Source organism: Sesamum indicum, linkage group LG8, assembly GCF_000512975.1.
Source record: "Sesamum indicum cultivar Zhongzhi No. 13 linkage group LG8, S_indicum_v1.0, whole genome shotgun sequence".
In the NCBI taxonomy this organism is placed as follows: Eukaryota; Viridiplantae; Streptophyta; class Magnoliopsida; order Lamiales; family Pedaliaceae; genus Sesamum; species Sesamum indicum.
Genome location: NC_026152.1, coordinates 13,179,067 through 13,199,579, shown reverse-complemented (window position 1 = coordinate 13,199,579; position 20,513 = coordinate 13,179,067). Strand labels below are relative to the sequence as shown.

The following is a 20,513-nucleotide window of genomic DNA, read 5'->3' as shown; positions in this document are numbered from 1 at the left end:
GTGATTGATGATATTCGATTGATTATACACTATTGGATAGTGACAGAGCGCCATCATCTATCATCTACAGATATCGTAACAAATATCTTATTACAATTTAATTTTATTAAAATAAATTTATTTTTTAATTTATCACTCATCACTCTACAGCAGTCATTTTATAATTTATAGTTGCTAACATTCTTGTATCCAATATGCTTATTAACATTTTTCTTCATATAAAACATAGATATAAACAAAAAAAAAATGATATAAATTTAACTTTTAGACGAAGTTTATTTAGTTCTTTGATGAATAATGAGTTTTGTCCAATTTGGTGTATGCTCGAATTTAGAGGACCCGCGAGAGTCTAATTCAAATAAAAGAACATCTTAATATATTTAAATAAGTTGAAATCTAGTATTTTGACCCACATATCAAAAAATTGTAAGAACTATACATTCGAAATACCTCAGTCATTGTTTCAAGAATCGGATTGGAGATCGAACCAGACAAGTTACTAGGTCATTTGATCATCAATTCGACCAATTCAATCAAATTAAAAAAATCGATTGACACGAACTATACTATATACATATATATATTATACAACATATTATATATTAATTGATTAAGTTAAAAGACAAAATTTAAATACGAAATTTTAAAAAAAAAATCAAGGTAAATTTTATTCAGTAGCAACAATAATCCTCAATAAAATTTAATAAAGAACACGCAAAAATAAATTCAATTATTTAAACTAAATAAAAATTATCACAATAAAATATAAAACATTATAATATATAAATAGAATAAATCAAATTTTTAACTTTACTTAAAAGTAGCAATCAATTTCATTAAAAAAATAAAAATTATAAATTAAAAAGTAATAATTTTAAAATGAAAAATTGCAGATTGTTTGTTTTTGAGTGCATGCTAGTGGTCTCATTTATCATTCATTCTTCCCACAAACATCTTTCCATCTTCACCCAAACATTCTACCTTATCTCCTCACCCCTACCAAACGTCTGTTCCATCACCTTTCCCTTCTTCTCCACAAACAGCGCCCCCCACAGCCCACAGCTCGCCCTATGCCCCTTCAGTTCTTCGCCCAGCAACTTCCACAACTCGCTCAAGAATCCATCGTCGAGCATCGTGCACAGCTGGTCGAGGCAGTTTCACGTCCTATGTTCTTTTTCTTTTTATGTTTTCTTTAAAGAAAAAAAATAATCGAGTTCATCGCATATTTTCACCAATTTTGACAGCTTTTGACTAGTTCATACCGAGTTTGACCATACTGATTTTTATACCCATATACGGACCGATCTCAGATCTGGTCCTGGTCGGCTAGTCCAATCCTAGTTTAAAAACATTGGCCCAGTTATAACCCTCCATGCTTAAATCAACAGAGATGTAAGAGGATGAGTACAAAGATTGTGAGAGTATTCACGGTGCAAAATTTGAATTTGGGGCATGAAGGGCTAGTACTTGTAGATTATTCAAATTAAACGATTTTCACATGAATTATTAAATTAAAAACAAGAAAAAATTGGTAATTATATTTTGTCATCCAAACTATGTCCGTTCTTAACTTTGTAATTTGAATTCTTTTTTTTTTTTTTTTATCAAATTACCATTTTAACTTTGCAAAATTTGCACTTTGCCATATATGACCATTTTTTCATTGATTTTTCTACCAGAAAACAATTACATGCTGTGCATATGTGAAATATATCATATTACATAACTCTTAAATATCACATGTGCACCGCATGTGATTTTTATTGACAAAAAAATTGATTAAAAAATAGTTATAAATGACAAAACACAAAATTATATGGTAGGTTGACACAAAAAAAGATTTAAATATCAAAATATAAAAACAGTCATCATTCGAATAACAAAATATGATTAACCCTAAAAAAAATTATCATGAGTCCGTACATATAAAAATTCAAATTGTTGGATAGTACCATAAAAGGCAAAAAACTTGACATGTTTTGTGATTAACACAAAATTGAGCATATTTGCTAAAACTAAAAATTGCGGCAAATATTTTTATCTTAAGTCAAACCTTAATAAATTTTGATTAACCGTAATTAAAATTTAAATTTTTACAATAATTTTACCCGACCACATGGTAGATTTTATCAATTTTGTATGATATTTAAGCCCAAGATCATTTATAGTGTACAAAAAAGTTAATATTAATTAAGTAAAATAAACTTTTAATGATCGATAGTACTATGAACTTTTTCAATTTTTAACAGAAACGACGACTTGTGTAATAATTGTCAAAAATGATAAATATCAACACTCGAGCTCAAACTATGACAAATTTATCTAAAATTCATCGGACTTGACTTCATTTGTTTACAATTTTACCCGTTCGTGTTCTGTTAAACAAATTTTATTATATATATCTGATGGGGGTATACTACCCTTCTAAGTCAAATGGACAAAAATGCCCTTAAAAATAGAAGAAAATACACAAAGACCTCAGGATCCGTGCACTTTTTTTCGGTCGGGTAGCAACGACACCGCTGGAGTCTCGCATCAAAAATCTAGAATTCGGACTATAGATCCTCTTACGACACCTCACATGAGATGTGGCCACGTGGATCAATTATGTACAGCCATTTGGACATATAAACATTATTGCTTACACACATTTATGGTACGTTATATTTATTGTTTTTTTTTGACTTTATTTACTCCATTAGATCGTTTTCGATCATCTCTCAACTTTCACTGACTTAGGTATTGGAGAATTTTAGTTGGGGAGCATCTAGTCTAATGATATTTTCTTTTATCAGAAACCACACTTGTAGGTGATTGGCAACGGACCCGATCCGACCATCAAAGAATTCTGACCGATTTCGACGTGGATTAAATCCATGCATGTTTAACAATTGTAGGTAGTAAACTGTAGTAATTAGTTAATCATCTGGTAATTATACCTTTGTAGGTGATCTAAATGTGGCGGGAGACCCTACCAAGTCACACGCCTTTGATTGAGATGTTGAAAGATTCAAAAGCCGCTTTTTGAGAAACATAAAGAGAAGCGCAACTTAATGAAAAAGACGCCTTTGTAACAACAATTATGATCATTATTCTTCTTTCAAGTTTTGGTCTCTGTTTGAAACTATTAGTGGAGGACAAAAAGAAAAAGTCGCCGGCACTCATACGGCTTCAAAGTCGCGTTAACGCCTGGTCAAATCAAATCCGAGTGACAACTAGTCTCCACTCGTTCTTTCAAAGTCCACAATAGCGACTTTCCTTTTTTATCTAGATAAATTACAGCATGCGGCGATTTATTTTGAGATTTAGAATAATTATAAGGGATAATTGCACCCCCTCCACTAAATTTTAGTGTAATTACACCAAGACCCCTATAGTTCAAAAAATTACAAACTAGTACCTCTAAAGTTTGTTTTCATCTACCAAATAAGTCCCCATATTAGTCAGAGTTCATTGAAATTGCTGATATTAACAAAAAAATTGAAAAAAAAATCTGTATTTATCCTCAATTGACTTATTATTAACTTATTACAAGTCAAATAAATTATTTTATGATTAAATTATCTTAATACGTCTTCACGCATTAATGCATGTGAGGTGGTATATCTCTTTCGTTATAAGGGTAGTTTAGTTCAAAAAATTGTTTGACCTGCTATAAGTTAGTAATAAAGTAATGAAGGGTAAATATCAATTTTAATTTTCAATTTTTTTATTAATATCAATAAATTCATTGAATTTTAACCAATGAATGGACTTATTTGTTTGACGGAAGCAAACAATAGGGATGCTAGATGTAATTTTCAAACTATAGGGAGTTTACGTGTAATTACACCAAACCTTAGGGGGGAGTATAAATATTTTTGTATTATTTAAAAAATTATAGATATTTTATTTAAATAAAAAACTAATTATGTAGTCTTTAACCAATAATGTAAAAATTACTATTTTATCTTTATTATTCTTTTTAAATGTTTATGAAAATATGTAAAAAAATTTGAGGGTGGATAAATTAAATAATTCACTGATAATATTAGATTATAAAAGTATTTTACAAAATTATAATTCATAATAAAAAAAATATTTTGGATGAAAGTCTAACGAATGAGCTCGTCGTTATAAGCATTGAAACTATGTGGTACAACGAAAAAATATTTATAGTCATACCAAATTTCATAAAAGGTGACTATAATTTATTCTTTTTATTGTTTCGAATGTTGAGCTAAAAAACAATGATGAAATGATCCATGATGCATCAAAGCTTGTTAATGGAATTAAAAATATTATAATCACTTATGTATGAGATGCATTGAGATCTCAATTTGTGTTTTGAGCTTCCTCAGTCAAAAGATACCGACGGGTTGTGATTGCTTGCGGAATTAACTTTTTTAATTATCTAATAATTCATCTAAGGGTATAATTCATATATTTTTAATATGTTATCAAAATCATGAAAATGCTAGTATATAAGGTCTTTTTTTTAATTAATAGTATAGATAAAAAATATTGAAAAATTTTTGGACGAAAATATACAATACAATAAATTATATTTGGATTAAGTTGTTTTGTGATAGTCTTTTATATAAAAATATGTGATAGAATGAAAATATATTTGAATTACGATGTTTTGTGATAGTCTTTTATATAAAAATATGTGATAGAATGAAAATATATTTGAATTACGATGTTTTGTGATAGTTTTTTTAATACGAAAGATGTGATATTTTGTATGAAAAAAGTATGATAGAATGGTTTATCCCAAATTATATAATCTTACAATTTAAAATAGTATATGACTAAAAATGAGCCTCATAGAAAACAGTACCTTCGAACCCATCCGTCATCTAATATGCTAACGTGGAAGCGAAAACGTCGACTTTCGACCATTACCACCACTCAAGACCAATTGAGTGAATGGGACTTCTAACCAAATTGAATTCAACCATTCAATTACAAGTGTATAATTCAAAAAGAGTAATCAATTACACAACAAATACATTATTACATATACTGTATGATTGGATTCAATCAAATATGATTAGGGCAAAAAATTTCTTAGACGAAATGAGAAGCATCATTTAACTGGCAAATATAATGCAACGTTTCTCATTCACCTATACTAAAATTATTAATACATGTAATTTTGAGTCACATTTGCCTGAAGTTTCGAGAAATTGGAACTGTTCAAGACAACTTTCTCCCAAGAGGTCTGAAAATTTAAGTAGACGCAGACATTGGGATGGATCTATAGCAAGCTCTCTTAGTTGCACGAACGATATCTTCGACCTGCGAATTTTTTCACGACAATCGGAAACTGATCAGGACCAATGATCTCCAAATCATTTGAGAAAGGGAGAAAACCTACAAGCTTGTTAGTAGAGGAGTGCTTCTAGAATACAAGTTTTAAGAGGGTGTTTGGCTAAGCTTATAAGCTCCTAAAAACATATTATACGATGTTAGTGAGCTTATAAGCTCCAATAAAGTGTTTGACAATTTCTTTTTAAAGAGTTTATAAGATATCAAAATAAGATGTTTTGTATATTATAAGCTCTTTAAAAAAAATTAATTTTTCCGAACTTTTTTTATAAAATCTTATAAGCTATACAAATTTAATATATCATAGGACAAAAGTATACACGCTCTCTCTCTCTCTCTCTCTTTCTCTCTCTCTCACACACACACACACACAAACACACATTATTTCTCTCTCTAGGAGTTAAAAACTTTTTTTTACTATTTAATTTTCTAATATTCGAAAAAAAGAAAATATTCAATTATTTAATTATATATTGTTATAGTTAAATAAAAATAAAATTGGTATTAATATTATATTTACTGAAAAATATAAATTTAAGATATTATAAATTATACGACTAGAAATAATCATTGCATTAACAAAGAAAACATAAATTATATATCTATATAAGTATTCAACTAGCATAAATGTACATATATATTATTTTTATTCAAAAGCTTAGGTAATATTCGTCAATTGTAAAAAAATTATCTATTAAATTTTTATTTGAAATTAAACTAATGTATACTATTTATAAAGGTGTTCTAAAAAATTTTAAGCAAAGCATGTCAAGAAATAACAACTTGTTTGATTTTCATAGTATCATACCAATTTTAGTCGTTTTACCAATAGAAGACCTACCAATTTTAGTCGTTTTACCAATAGAAGACCTACCAATTTCAGTCGTTTTACCAATAGAAGACCTCATTATGCCAAACACCTTAACATCTTATTTTATCCATACACTTTATGAGCTTATTTTTAGAATAAAATTCAACATCTTGTAAGCTCCTAAAATATGTGATAAGATGTTTGAGAAAAACTTAGCCAAACACCATCTAAATCATGTCGGACACAACTTGATATGATTTGATTATTAAATAAAATGAGAGGAGAACAAGAGAAATGATGAGAACCTGCGGAAGAGCCATTCGCTCAAGGTTAGCAGCATAAGGCATGGGGACATCTGCCCCAGCTATCCTCTCCACCGGGGCATCGAGGTAATCGAAACTATCCTCGACTATCAATGCACTACAAGGAGAAGAACGATAAAATGTACTCTTGTGAACATATTGAATTTGATCCTTCTGATGGAAATTCACAAAAAGCGTGTCTCCAGAAGGCAAACCAGATTTCAGCACCAACGCCATGTTGAGGGAACCCTTCTTCGACTGTTACTAGCCTGTTGGTTTTACGGACTGAAGCATTAATCATGGATCTATCCAGTGGCCTAATTGAGCGTAGATTTATGACCTGCATGGCCCGGAAAAATCAAGAAACTGGAAAAATTCAAGAAACAGACAGTGAATTGAACCAATATGGATAAAAATGGAGTTCATTATTCAAATTTTAGGTGATCCAATCAGCATACCTCTGCATCTATCCCATCCTTTGCGAGTATCTCTGCGGCCTGGATAAAGAATGCAGTTCGATTACTTGTCGTAAAAATCCAAGAACAGGGAAGTAATTATGCAGTTGGATGAGTTTTCAAAGATAGAAACTCCCAGTGATGTAGTTTCGCGATGGTTTGACACGATGTCTCTGTTAGTCCCACATGTATTTCTTACATACGTCAATCTTCGGATTGAGCTGCCCTGACATCAAGCAAAGGGAGCTACAGCGACCTACCTTGAGAGAGAAGCCAACCATCTTTGAAAAAGCAACAATAGACACATCTTTTCCTTCTTTTTCAATCTGTAACGGCAACAAGAAATGATAAATAAACCCCACAATTAATATGTAAGAGCTAAGCGAGTACGTACCTTGGCTTTCCCAATAGGGGTGGAAAAACCAGCATCTAGAACTTCTTCAGAAACCGGGAAAGATTCACCGTACCTGATACATGTACAATACAGTAAAGCACACCGTTAGCATTCATCATGCATACAAATGATGCATCAGCATTGTTCGTCACTGGAATGAGTTAAAAACCATAATATCTCAATGGGATTTTATCTCACAGCAACTCATTTTCGAGGAAGACAACAGGGTCAGGGTCCCTTATAGCAGCTTTAAGAAGTCCATGAGCATCTTCAGAAGAATATGGGGTAAGCACTTTCAAGCCCGGGATTGCACCATACCATGCTGCATAACACTACATTGCATGAAAATGAACTAACGTAAACTTCATTTATTGACAAATTTTAGCAGAAAATCTTGCAAAATGGCACATATTTATCAAGAAAAGTGTAAGTATGACCCAGCAACAATACCTGGGAATGCTGAGCACCAACGCCAGCAGCCGCACCATTTGGTCCTCTAAAAACAATAGGCACGCTTATATTGCCTGATGACATGTAATTTGTTTTGGCCGCTGAGTTAATGATGTTATCAATTGCCTGCACTCGATGATTCAATTATGTAATCTGGTCAGAAAATTCAAAAAGAGAATTATCCAAGTCGACTAACATAAACCTGAATACTTTGGATGCCATAAGACAATCAAGAATGTTTTCTTATCGTCATTCCCCGCCCTCTATTTAGAAGAGAGGTGCGCAAACACTCAATTTCAGACAAAAATCTTGGACGAGTTGTAGTCTACAAGTCACACTTTGTTACAAAAACCTAATGCAGCTAACCTTTACTTCTATCTCAGCATGGGTTGAAACACACCGCAAACTACAAAACGACAATCGTTTTACTTACATAGAACCAACTATAAGTAGCAATGCACGCGTTGAGTTTCCTTTACACACAGACCCTTCGACTATTCTCTGTCACTACTTTCTCCTCAGGATTGAGGAGTTTCGTGGGTTTATCACAAACATGGTCAATGTATTGTCCTCTAGTAAGCACTTTGTTATCTAAGAGAACAATATATAAAACAAGTTCTTTATCAAAGGAAAATATTCCAATGGATAACGAAAATCCCTAGATACATGCAACAACCAACCTGCATAGCAAAATTAAACGTCATAAATTCAACAACGGGTCTGAGTCCATAATATGCTGCACCAACTCCAATCCCTGTGAAGCCAGCCTATGTAACAAGCAAAAAGGTATTGATTAATAAAGAATGAAATAACGCAAACACTTCAGAATGATATTTGATATTGAAATTTGAGGAAATTTCTTCTCAAAAATACTTAAATTGATCTGGAAAGCAGCCAAGTCCATAAATCACACCTCTGTTATTGGTGTGTCTACAACCCTTTCAGGACCATACTTCTGCAAGAGTCCTTGAGTGACCTATAACAAAGTCCGACTACCCAATTACAGTTCCATGCAGCTAGAAAAGCAGTCAATGGACTCATATCCCAATTCCAAAAAGAGGGGGGGGGGGGGGAGAGAGAGAGAGAGAGAGAGAGAGAGAGAGAGAGAGAGACCTTGTATGCACCTTGATATTCCCCCACCTGGAATTACAAAGAGAACAATGAATAGAAGGTAAGAAATGAAAAACAATCCCACAGCTAATGACATGATCCACACCTCTTCACCCATCAAGAAGACTCTGTGATCAGCAGACATTTCCTCATCAAGAGCCGAGTTTAGCGCCTCCCTTACAGTCATCTGCATAAACTTAATGTTTCTCATTTACGTAGAACTTTGAGATCTAACTTCAATCACCGGCAAGTAGCACAAATTCAACATATCATCCGAGGGCTACATTCACGACTATAGCAGCAGTTTGGCCCTTTCTTATTAGTATTACAAAAACATTTCGGCAAAGGCTCAGGCTATATAATTTTGTACTGTATCTCCCATTTTCGGAGGGTCAATTTTCACGGAGATTTGTTTCACAATTGTGCCAAACCGATGCAGATGAAGGTACGACCAGGAACGACGAACAAATTCAACCAAAAACATTTAAAATATTTTATATATCCATGATCAAAGAAACCAACAGCATAATCCTCCAATAATCTTAACAAAGGCAAACTTCAATCGCTGCACAGTCCCAAGAATCGTTTTAGGCATTAATCTTGATCCACTAAAGCCCTTCTCAACTTACATATAACATTTCAAACAAGAACTGGGAGATATGAATTTTACACAAAAAAAAAAAAATGGCTGCGGTGATCAACATAGTTAGTAGAACAGAGTTCATGAAAGTACCTCCTTAGCTGAAGCAGAGTAATTTCTTGATGATAATACGACAGTCCTCAAAAGCTATATGAAAATAAATAAGTTAAGCAATCTCTCAAACACTTCCCAAGATTTAACAACATTCAATTTCAAGAATAATAATGCACAACAGCGCATTTCCCAAACTAACCGGAGCAGCAGCAGCTTTTTGCCTTAGAATCTTCAGCATCTTTCTCCTTCCTTTCTCAACCCAGACAATCCAAACTCTCTACACATTCACAGAAATGAAAAAGAAAAAACATTATCTCAATTCTTCATCCAAACACCGAAAAACATCATCAACTTCATATTCAAGAGTGGGATAATGGTTAATTGCATATGATCATGATCAAACAATTACCCACAGATAAATCAGTGAAAACCGTTATGAGATTTTCCTGAAAAAAATATAAAAGTCGTGTTCTTGAAGGCCTTAAAAGAGCAGCTTCTGCAGAGGGATGGAAAGAGTTGTACAAACCTCTAGGCGCTAGAATATGGGACTACTCATTGTTGAATGAAGCAGCTAATTAGCCTTCTGCGCACACGTGTATCGCCACTGTCTTAAAGCGGGACCCTTTTGCTGCAACGTGGTCGACAGCCCAACCAACAACTCGGAATCTTTATCGTGACAAGGGCCGTTTTTTTTTTTTTTAAAGAACAAATTAAGCTGTAAGAAGAATCATTTATTAATATTAGATTAAAGGATTAATTACACGTAAACTTTTTAAAAAAATATAAAATTATATTTTTTTAAAAAAAAATTAAAAATATATTTATATTCTCTTCGAAAATTTATTGTTTATACTTGAATCTTATTTATCAGTATTTGGATGAAAAATATTGACATCAGCCAAAGAATTGCATAAATTTTTAATTTTACGCATCATTTAATATCTTAATGTAATAATTTTATACTTATGAAGAAAAAGTGCAACGATATTAACCTCATACTATATATATTACTTTATTCCTTTACAAATGCAAAAGTATATATGAAAATATTGAACGAGGGAAAATTTAAAAGTTTACGTATTTGTCTTTACTTTCATCAACATTTTTCATTCAAATCCTAATAGAAGGGGATCAAGTGTAAATTAAGAATTTTCAAAAGTGGTGTAAATGTAATTTTAATATTTTTTTGGTGGAAAGTGTAATTCAACATCTTTAGAGAGTGTCTAAATATAAGTAATCCTGGAATAAATTACAACCACCTCTTATGAGGTTTGACATAATTATAAATATATTTTTGTTATTTACAAAATTACAAGTATCTCTCTAATTTTAACGTCTATTTAACAACGAGTCCATTTCGTTAGTATCCTTTAAGCTTTCATTTAATTTTTGTGATGAACGGATCGAAATGTCCTTTTTAATTATAAAATATAAATTCTAAATTTTTTAAAATATTTTTATGAACTAATATTCTTTATAGATGATTTATTTTACCCATTTTTAATTTTTTGTATATTTTTTAAAAAAAAATCAATAAGAGTAAAATAGTACTGCCAACTTCACTGTCAAGGGATTATATAATTATTTTCTATTTGAAGGGTATTTATAATTTTTAAATAATAAAAAATATTAATAATTATATCAAATTTTAGAAAAGCTAATTATAATTTACCCTTAGTATTAATATCTCAATATATCTTCTACATATTATGCATTTGAAACATTTGTTTAACGAGTGGTAATGAAATTCGAACATATAATTTTTTATTTAGCCTAATTATGATACCACGTTGAAAGACATTCTTGTCTATATCTTTAACATTAATTTGACTAATAATCTTTAAGAATTGTTTTACTGTAGCTTTTAACCATTAAAACTTTTAGGGTTTAATATAATTTATTTTTCTGTAATATTATAAATGAGCAATTGTCTCCTATGAAAATATAATAACAATTAACCCTTCTGTATTTTTTTAAATGAATTAATTTACCTTTTTTTTCTAATGAAGTAAATTGCTTCATTTTAAAAAATACAAGAAGATAAATTGCTGCATATATAAAAAAAAAAAAATACAAGAATACAAATTGCTATTTTTTTTCATATGAGGTAACTTGTTTATATACAATATCACAAAGGAGTTGCTTGCATTTTTTTTCTAAAATTATGGGTCAGACGAATTTTTATTTGAGTATATTTTAGTATTTTTTATATAATAATTGGGAAACAAAATGAATTTAATATACGTTATATTTTTGTCTTGATTTTGGACGATGAATAGTGTTATTGGTATTATTTCACTATTTTAAACTACAAAAACATAAATTACTAAAGTATATGAAACTTTCCAATTATTAGTAAATTATCAAAGTGGACCAAAATTTTCAATTATATTTTTCATGAGTGTCATATTCCATCTGTTATGTTAAAATTTAGGTTAAACTCTATTCTTCTGTGTTTTCGCTAAATAGCTAAAAATCCTTCTATATTTTAAAAATAGGTTAAAAAATTTCTATATTTTAATAAATGGAGCACAAAACGCTCCTTATATTAAAAACTAACGAAAGACGTAATGCACGCACCTGAAGTACGCTTAGGAGCTTTTTTGGTATTCATAAAAGAATATTTTTAGTTGTATCAACTTTTGAATACTTTGATTTACTCTTGAATTCATTTCTTCCCTTTAAAATAAAAATAGTCCGAATAGTAATTTCAGTATTTTTAATAGTCTTATCATTACAGTTTTTTTTCTTTCACCTGCTATTTATTCTACTTCCCCTCACAAATTTTCCTATTTTTAATAAATCCACCATTATAATTTATTTTTTCTCTCTCATCCCACTGCACATTTTTTTTCTTTCTCATCCCCTCACACCATGATTGTTTTTTTCATAATTTTTTTCGTCTCACACCATAATTATTTTTTATATATTTGCTGAAACCACATGCCGCGGCAATTAGTATTACTAATATAAAAAAAAATTAAAATTAGTTATAATTTGACATAAAATTAAACTTTCTCGAAGATATTTTAGTCAACGACTAAAAAATAGTAACTCTAGCTAGACTTAATAAATAATATAAACACAAAAAACCTCAGATTGATGAAATATATGAGAGTAATTAATTATTAATTAAAACATATCGAAACCTAAATATCTTTTTGGCTAAAAAAAAACACAAAGCCTTAGTTCTAGAACAATCAAAATCTTACCAAACCGACTAATAAGAAGATACGGACTTGTAGGGTTCCATAAATACATAATCGTATGGTATGGTTATGTAACGATAGAGCAGCAGTCAAAGGCAGGCAGCAGCAGTTCGAAACGAAAAGGGGGTGATGGCATAGGCAACGTAGAAACGAGAGTGGAACACGTAGTCCCTGCATAACTTCTTACACTTGTAAGATTAAAGCAAACATCACACATAACTATAGTCCTAATAAAGACAAGTTTGCTGACCAGAACCATCAATTACTGTCCAAGAAAGACTCATACAATCTCTCTCTCTTTCTCCTTTTTCTGTCTTTTCTTTCCAATTGTTTGAATTTTGATGTGCGAGATTAGGGAAACCGAGGCGTGAGTGAACCATAACTTTTTGCACGAAAATCCAAGAATTATTGCATGCTGCAAAAACCCATGTATCAAGAAAGGTTTAATTGTTTTTTTATTATTAAAAAAAATTATAAAATGATATTTTTATAAAAATATTAACAAATTTGTGCTTCACACGAAAAATAATTTTTTTTAGAAAAAAAAAAGGCCGGTCACGGAGATTGTCCGCGACTCGGAGTCCATGACTAAGTTTTTTTTTTTTTCCTTTTCTGTCTTGACTTGTCAAGATTGATCGTCTTCTTCGCGAGCGTATCAGCCTAAATTTTAGTTATTTGCTTGTTTTTAATAAGTATTATATATATTGTTTATTATTAATATTATATATTATAATTATTTAATTATAAATTTAAATAATTTTTAATTATATAATCAATATTAAACATTTATTAATAAAAAAATTTGAACTAATTATTATAAATATTATAATGAATACAAATATTGTTTATGATTTCGATATAAATAGCGATAATAAATTTACAATAACTTATTTTGATATACAAAGTAATAATTAAATTCGATAAATACATCAATAATTAAATTACAAGAACTTGCATAAAGTGAGACAAATACCTATATATTCGATGAGATTCGAATCCGTAATATTGAACTTATACCTGTATATTCCTTCATAAGTGGAAATAAAATACAAATTGTGACGGTTAATAAATTAATTTAGAAAGCACAAAAAATGTTACGAACCTTTAAGACCAGCTCTAGAAGCCCTTCTCAGAAAACAATAACTGAAATTTCTTAAAATAAAAACACAAATTGGAAAGTATTAGAAAATCAGTAATACCTTACCAGAGTAAAGGTACTTGTAGCTGATCAAATATCCCTCGATGCCGATATAACCATCGATTTCCCATTCGAAAATTGCTAGAATCACAATCTAAAAAGTGTTGGAAAATCGAATTTTTGCAAGAAAAATAAACAAAATCGTTGTGGGAGACCTCACATTAAAAATGCTAAGACGAGTAGAGAAAGAGCTTTGGTCGCACACAGCGTGGCACTATCTCGCTCCATGCAGAGGATGGTGCCATGCTCTGTACGCCCGAAACGCCTCCTCTCCCAATTCAACCTCACTTGCTCCTCTTCAAACACAAAAATCACAAATTTATATAAACCCCCCCCCCCCCCCCACACTCTCTCTCTCTTTTTGAGAGAGAGAGAGAGAGTTACACATCGAGCATACGTATGTACATAGTAACCCAAGAGTCAGGCAATGTATGCCTATTTATTGCAACAAAAGCTGACCGCAGAAATTGTGATAAGATCTTGAGAAGATGCAAAAGTGGGAGCATTGGAATGCTGAAGATATGTTGATTATCTAAAGTTGGTTTTTGAAATATAGAGAAAAATCAAATGATGGGTGAATACTTCCAGGGGATTGCCATGTGAAAATCATGAATGATCGCCAAAATGCAGCAGGCCGAGCACGAGAAGCCGACGTATTCCTTCCAATTACGCACCGCGCGCGCCCCCCAACTCAGTAAGTACACCAATTACCTCCAGTAATAGACACGTAACCCTTCAATTCTTTATCATGCTCCTAAGTCCTACCTACCTTGCCCAACTCACATTGTTTATCCAAACCTTAAATTAAGCCCAACAACTCCCATTCATTTATATATATATACATGATAAAAAAAAACCATTTATTTGCTATAGTGTCACTATATTTATGTAAAAGTACTGTTTTATTGCGACGGACGTACAAGATTTGTTGTCAATGAGCGAAAATTTTTGCAAGTTCTCTGGCAAAAGGTCGATGAAAAGTTGGCGGTCATCGTTTCGTTGCAAATTTCGTTGCAAAATTTGGTGGGACTTGGCGAGAAATGTAGTAGCACATTATTTTGGCAAATTTGGGACGACAATATTTCGTCAGTTTTGCTACATTTTGCAACAAAGAGTGTTTGTTATGGTTTATGAACATTTGAGGTACGGTTGTGTGCTGGGTTTTTTTTGTCATGTTTGGTTGTATATGTTTTCATTGATCATTGTTATTTTGAGCGGAAAATATCATCGTAGTGTTTGGATTTGTGGTTTGATTATTTTGTTTTGTGTTTTGGAGATAAAAGAGAAAAATAGAGATAAATAAGTCTGTGTTGAAAATAGATGATATGTTTGGATTTGTGTATTGATGTAATTTAAAATATTTTAAAATAAGTGGTGTAGGTTCGATGTTGGAATTTGGGAGATAAAAATCACTGTTTATTGTCAAATCATGTCTCTTTTTTATTATATATATAGAAAGTTGAAAAACACACAGATAAGATATAAAAACACAAAAACAAACATTGAGTGCGCTTTATCTTGTCTTGAAAATGTGAAAACATAAAACCAAACATATGTTTTAGTTTTGTATAGATTTTTATGTGGAAATAAAAATATATTTGAATTAGTCGATGAGATTTTGTTTTATGGTGTTAATGGTGCCACATTAATTATATTTTTTTCTGTGATGAAAATATATATATATTCTTTTTTTTGTTAGTAGTATCAGATCAAGTATATTTATTAGTTAAATAAAATAGTTATATTCTTTTGTCGATATAAAATTGTTAATGATGTTATATATATCAAAGCATTATGGAAAATAGATATCATTGGTTTATGAAATTAATTATTGAAAAAAAATGTATGTAATTATATAATAAAGTAATGTTTGAGATGAAAATAATAGTACACCATTTCTTGTGAGAATAGGTATAAATAAACCTATTTTTGCTTTCATTGCAATTTTAGAAACTTAAAAGTTGAAAATGAAAAATAGAACCGAGGCATTAGTTTTATTGGAGATTAATGTGGTTGGGTATACTTGGAAATGTACCTTTCTTCATTTATATTATTTTTGGTTTATTAATTATTTTACTTTTACTATTGATTTTATTTTACTGTGAATTGTTATCTTATTTATTATGTGATCATTGGTTTTTTTAATATTTATTTATAATCTCTTTTATCATGACTTTATGATTTGGTTTATGGCATATTTATTAGTATTTTATGATATTATTCAGTACGATCATTATTTTTAAGCTGAGAAGTTTTTTTATATTCTCATAAGTTTAGGAGAATTTTGGTAACGTGACTGAATATTGATATAGTTTTCTCGTGGTCATACACTTAGATTGGGAACTCCTATTGCCACAAAAAGATAATATTTAACTATGGTCGTAGCAAATAGTTATTTACATCGATTTATTAACCGTGGTTAATATTAGTTACTTACTATAGTTTAATTTTAATCATAGTCATGAATACTGTAGCCAATAGTAATTTTGTTCCTAGTGTGTGAGTTAATGGGATTTTATTTCATCACTTCATATATTACACTGATTTATTTTACTAATGTCTTTATATTTTACAATTATTTTCAGATAATTAAACACAATTTACACAATACCCATAACAATCTTGAGCCAAGATTATGAGATTTGTAATTGCATTCCATTTATGGTTTATGCCTAACTTGTGATTTTGTGGAAAAATTATAATTTACCTCCCACATTTTAAGAATGGTAAGTGATTCGAGCGGGCTCTGGTCTAAATTATTGGATCTGGTTTGAGTATGGGGATGAGATTGAATTTATAAATTTAATCAGATTTGGGGCAGATCTCAAGTTTTGTTCCAGACTCACTCTGAATTCGCTCCCGATAATAGATATATATTTATTTTATTTAAAATATTTAAATTTTATTTAGTTCATATAATTATAGAGTAAAATTTTTAAATATCATAAAATAATTTATTATGTGTTTATAAATAATAATCTTATGTTTTAAAAAAAGTATATAAAATGATTGAAGAAAATGAAAAAACAAAATAGAGGATAGAGATTTTAGGTGGGGGCGAAGGGGGACGGGCAAGTCAAGTCCAATTGGACTTAATCGCCTTAGGTCTTTCCTTTCCTTTTTTTTTTTTTTTTTTTTTTTTTTATTTTTCAATTGCATACAACTTTCAGTTTAGTACTGTATATCGTTTTTTTTTTTTTTATAGAAAATAGTTTTTTTTAATAGCCCACTTCGCCTCTAAATTCTCAGTACTTTCCAACAAGTTTCCGTTTCTTTCACTGCTGAAAGGGAAGGAAAAGATGGCGACGGCGTGGGGTGCATTCTGGGGAACGAGAGTGCTGGAGATAGTGAAGAAACACGATTCTGGAGGCCTTGTTTGGAAGAGAATTAAGCTAACCTCAACCCGGAAAGCCAATGCCAAGAAGCGCCTTCGTCGCGTTTGGCAGGTAACTAAAGAGTTCATATATCTGTTTGCTCGTTTTTTAAGTTTAATTTGATTATTGTATTTGTTCTTGTAATGTGTTTTAGTTTTCTGTGATGTGTTTTGATTTCATTTGGAGTCTGGTTGATGAAACTAATGTCTCTTGGTGCATTGGTATGTGACGTCTGTGCTGCACACCAGGTGTTCGATGAAAGTCTTTTACAAAGAGACTATGCTCATTTCTGTGTAGTATGTCCATCTGTACGCGTAGTTCTTTAGTTTATCATGTTTGAGATGAATGATACTTGAATTGGCTCTTAGTGATTCCACTAACTTTTGTGTTTGCTGAAAAAAAGAGTGTTTGTTTAGAGTATTGCTAAGTGCTGGCTTTGATACATTCGAACCATTACGAGTCAACTTTAAAGGAGTCGACTGTCTTACATTATTTTATTAGTCCTTAAGAATTAGTTGTTAATTGATTCATAATGAGCCCTTCTCATTCCGTTCCGTTGTCCATCCTTCTTATGCTTTTTCCTAGTTGTTAGGTATATATACATAATTTGAATGGTAAATCTGTTTGCTTGAAGCTTTTCTTCTCTTGCAGTTTTACATTTAATCTTGGGTTGGTCAGTGCATGACTCGTAGTATGCTTATGTTTTGGCTCTGGAGACGTCCACTGTAGAAAGTGGAATTGGAGTTGGCCCATCAGAGTTATTAAGTTTATGATGAGGTTGATTCAACCCCTTTAGTCACTTGATTGAGGGTACTACAACTTTGAGAAATCATGGAGAGTTGAAAACTAAATCCAGCTCATTGTTGGGTAGGAAATTATTGCATTGGTGTACTACTATTGACGGCCAGGAGATGCATCACGGAATATGGGCATCTTATTGTTGAAAGATAATAAAGGAAATTGCTGCAGTTTTATAGGGTTTTTGGCGTTTGTCAATCCTTACATGATAATAATAGTAGTAGCACTACTACTAACAACAATAATCATGATAATGAAGTAACCACGTCGAGTCATCCTTGATCTCCTTATTAGGAATCATATTTGTCTTGTTCTGTTCTGCCCATATATTTTCAAGCAAAGTGCCATATAACAAGCAAGCTTTAGTGGTAAAGTGCTATACAACTACTGTAGTAGTGGAAGTTTAGTTGGACAAGAGTGAACCTTAGTTTGATGATTTAGAAAACACAAATAGCTTGTCAGAAGACTCAGAACTTGTGTCACTTGGGTCCACAGCAACTTTCTGCACCATTAAAATTGCCTGCTTGAAAGGAAATTGTAGTTTCATCGTAGTAGTAAACTTAAACATTTTGCTTCTGCTCACCAGCCAAATTACATGTCCATTCACACAATATACTCCCACATGTTGGCCTTGCTTTTTATTTCTCTTGAGTCTTGACTGTCACCTTGAGATAGATTTAGGAATTCCAAGGGAATTCAAAAATGAGGAAGTCGAGGAACTACTTCCAATTTGATCAAACTTATCTGTGAGCAACAGTTTGAACACTTGAGCTCATGTTCATGCTTGCATATGTATGAAATTGCTAGGTTGAGCTGAGCTAAACTTGGTTTGAAATCCGAACTTGAGAAATTCGAGCCCCAAACAGAATCATGAGAAACCCCACATGTAATTGCAGAATGTATCAATTTGATATTTTGATTGATCTTTAGTGAATTCAATTAAGATTATCATGATTATGCGAAAGTTTTTCTTTCTACTTCTTATTCCATCTTGGTGTTTTTTTGGGGGGGGGGGGGTTCTGGCTGCATACGATGTCAAATGTCTTGAATGAATTTGATATTTCTCCTTACAGAATGAGGCTGTTTTGAGGGCATGTTCGGAGCCACCTCCCCCAGAAATTTCGCAGGCTGAAGGTGGGAAAATTGCTGCCAAGAACTAGAGCCTTCAGATTAGTTGAAATGAGTAAGAGTTCTAAGAAAGCATGATCCTCTTTCACTTGGGACTTGGGAAACGAATGAGGCAAATTTATGTGTACTTCTACTGCCATCTTTATGCCTCAAATTTGTAGTTAGGTTTTGCCTGGAACTTATGAGTTTTAATTAGCTTGATATTTCCTTTGTATGGTTAGTTCAAGTTAACACTATGCATCAACTTGTAGCATTTCTCCTGTAGGTTTTTCATTAGGCCTTGTTTGACTTGCAACTATAAACCTATTCATATGGTGAATGATGTTATAAAAATTTGAAGGTGGTAGGAGTTGCTTTTACCTCTAAGTATGCGCACAAGTGGTGTCTCCATGGTTTCTAGATTTACTGTGGGTTTTCACTGTGTAAGGAAAATTAGATGATTCGCAGCAGCGATTGATCTTATTCGTGGTGCCTTTTCTTAGATTTTTGTGATTCTTTTGTGTTTTGACTGCTGGGACTATAAAGAGATGGTCCTTTCAATGGAAGCGAGCTTGAGATTTTAGGACACGAGATGGGGATACTCTTTGTTGCCAATGCGGTTACAGCCATAGCAGGATTATACTGAATCGTCAAATTTAATAGGGGTCCATTTGGTAGATGACAAAGTCACTCTGATGGGTATCAAAACCACCGAAAAGCTGAATTTCCATACCAGTCCCTTTCCTTGTCCCTGACAATGATGTTAACCTTTAGGAACTTAGATAGAACTTCACGTTTCCCGTCCTTGACAGAGGAGATCCTTGTTAGTTGTTTACATGTCCATTGAATAACGTCAAGATAATTATCCCTTTGTCACTTATCGTGTTGGAAAAAACAATTGATCACTTCAAATTCTACGAAAAATATAGCATGAGATGCTTTAGAAAGTTCTTAGTGACTCTTAGGATCACTCTGTCCTAGAAGATCCGCACCCTGTACGATCTCAGGTTTAAGCGAACCGCGCACAACAGACACCAAACATGATTAGCATGCCACAGTCGATAGCAGTGGGATAAGTAGTACACAAGTAGTTGTAACACGCCAAATTTTGTGGGGAGATGAGCAGAAAGGTTTCATAAGATATGATATCAGGTGCAGTTGTAGCTGTGGTTGTGTGATAATTTTAAATGAAAGAGAGTCCAATAAGCAGGTTGTTGGTATAAGGAAGGCAGCGTGTGAATTGTGAAATCCTGCAGCTCAAATCAAGAGGGGGGCCCTACAGCTTTTATAGTAGTAAG

At 31.8% G+C, this 20,513-nt stretch overlaps 2 protein-coding genes across 3 annotated transcripts; one reads left to right on the top strand and one right to left on the bottom strand.

Annotated features, from left to right (window-relative positions):
- Positions 4,996–10,064, bottom strand: LOC105168458 (pyruvate dehydrogenase E1 component subunit beta-1, mitochondrial-like). 2 transcript variants are annotated; one of them, XM_011088548.2, is made up of 15 exons: positions 9,939–10,064; positions 9,729–9,806; positions 9,569–9,622; positions 8,942–9,022; positions 8,839–8,865; positions 8,639–8,701; positions 8,406–8,492; positions 7,726–7,851; positions 7,474–7,607; positions 7,276–7,348; positions 7,142–7,207; positions 6,885–6,923; positions 6,642–6,766; positions 6,430–6,544; positions 4,996–5,283 (listed from the first exon to the last, which is right to left on the bottom strand). In XM_011088548.2, exons 2-15 carry the CDS (start codon positions 9,765–9,767, stop codon positions 5,215–5,217), a joined length of 1,098 nt encoding a protein of 365 aa, XP_011086850.1. In that variant the 5' UTR covers positions 9,768–9,806; positions 9,939–10,064; the 3' UTR covers positions 4,996–5,214. The 2 variants fall into 2 exon arrangements, with proteins under 2 accessions (XP_011086850.1, XP_011086851.1); XM_011088549.2 differs by having other exon boundaries at positions 9,943–10,064.
- On the top strand, positions 17,169–19,602 carry LOC105168457. Its single transcript, XM_011088547.2, has 2 exons — positions 17,169–17,382; positions 19,182–19,602. Exons 1-2 carry the CDS (start codon positions 17,236–17,238, stop codon positions 19,266–19,268), a joined length of 234 nt encoding a protein of 77 aa, XP_011086849.1. The 5' UTR covers positions 17,169–17,235; the 3' UTR covers positions 19,269–19,602.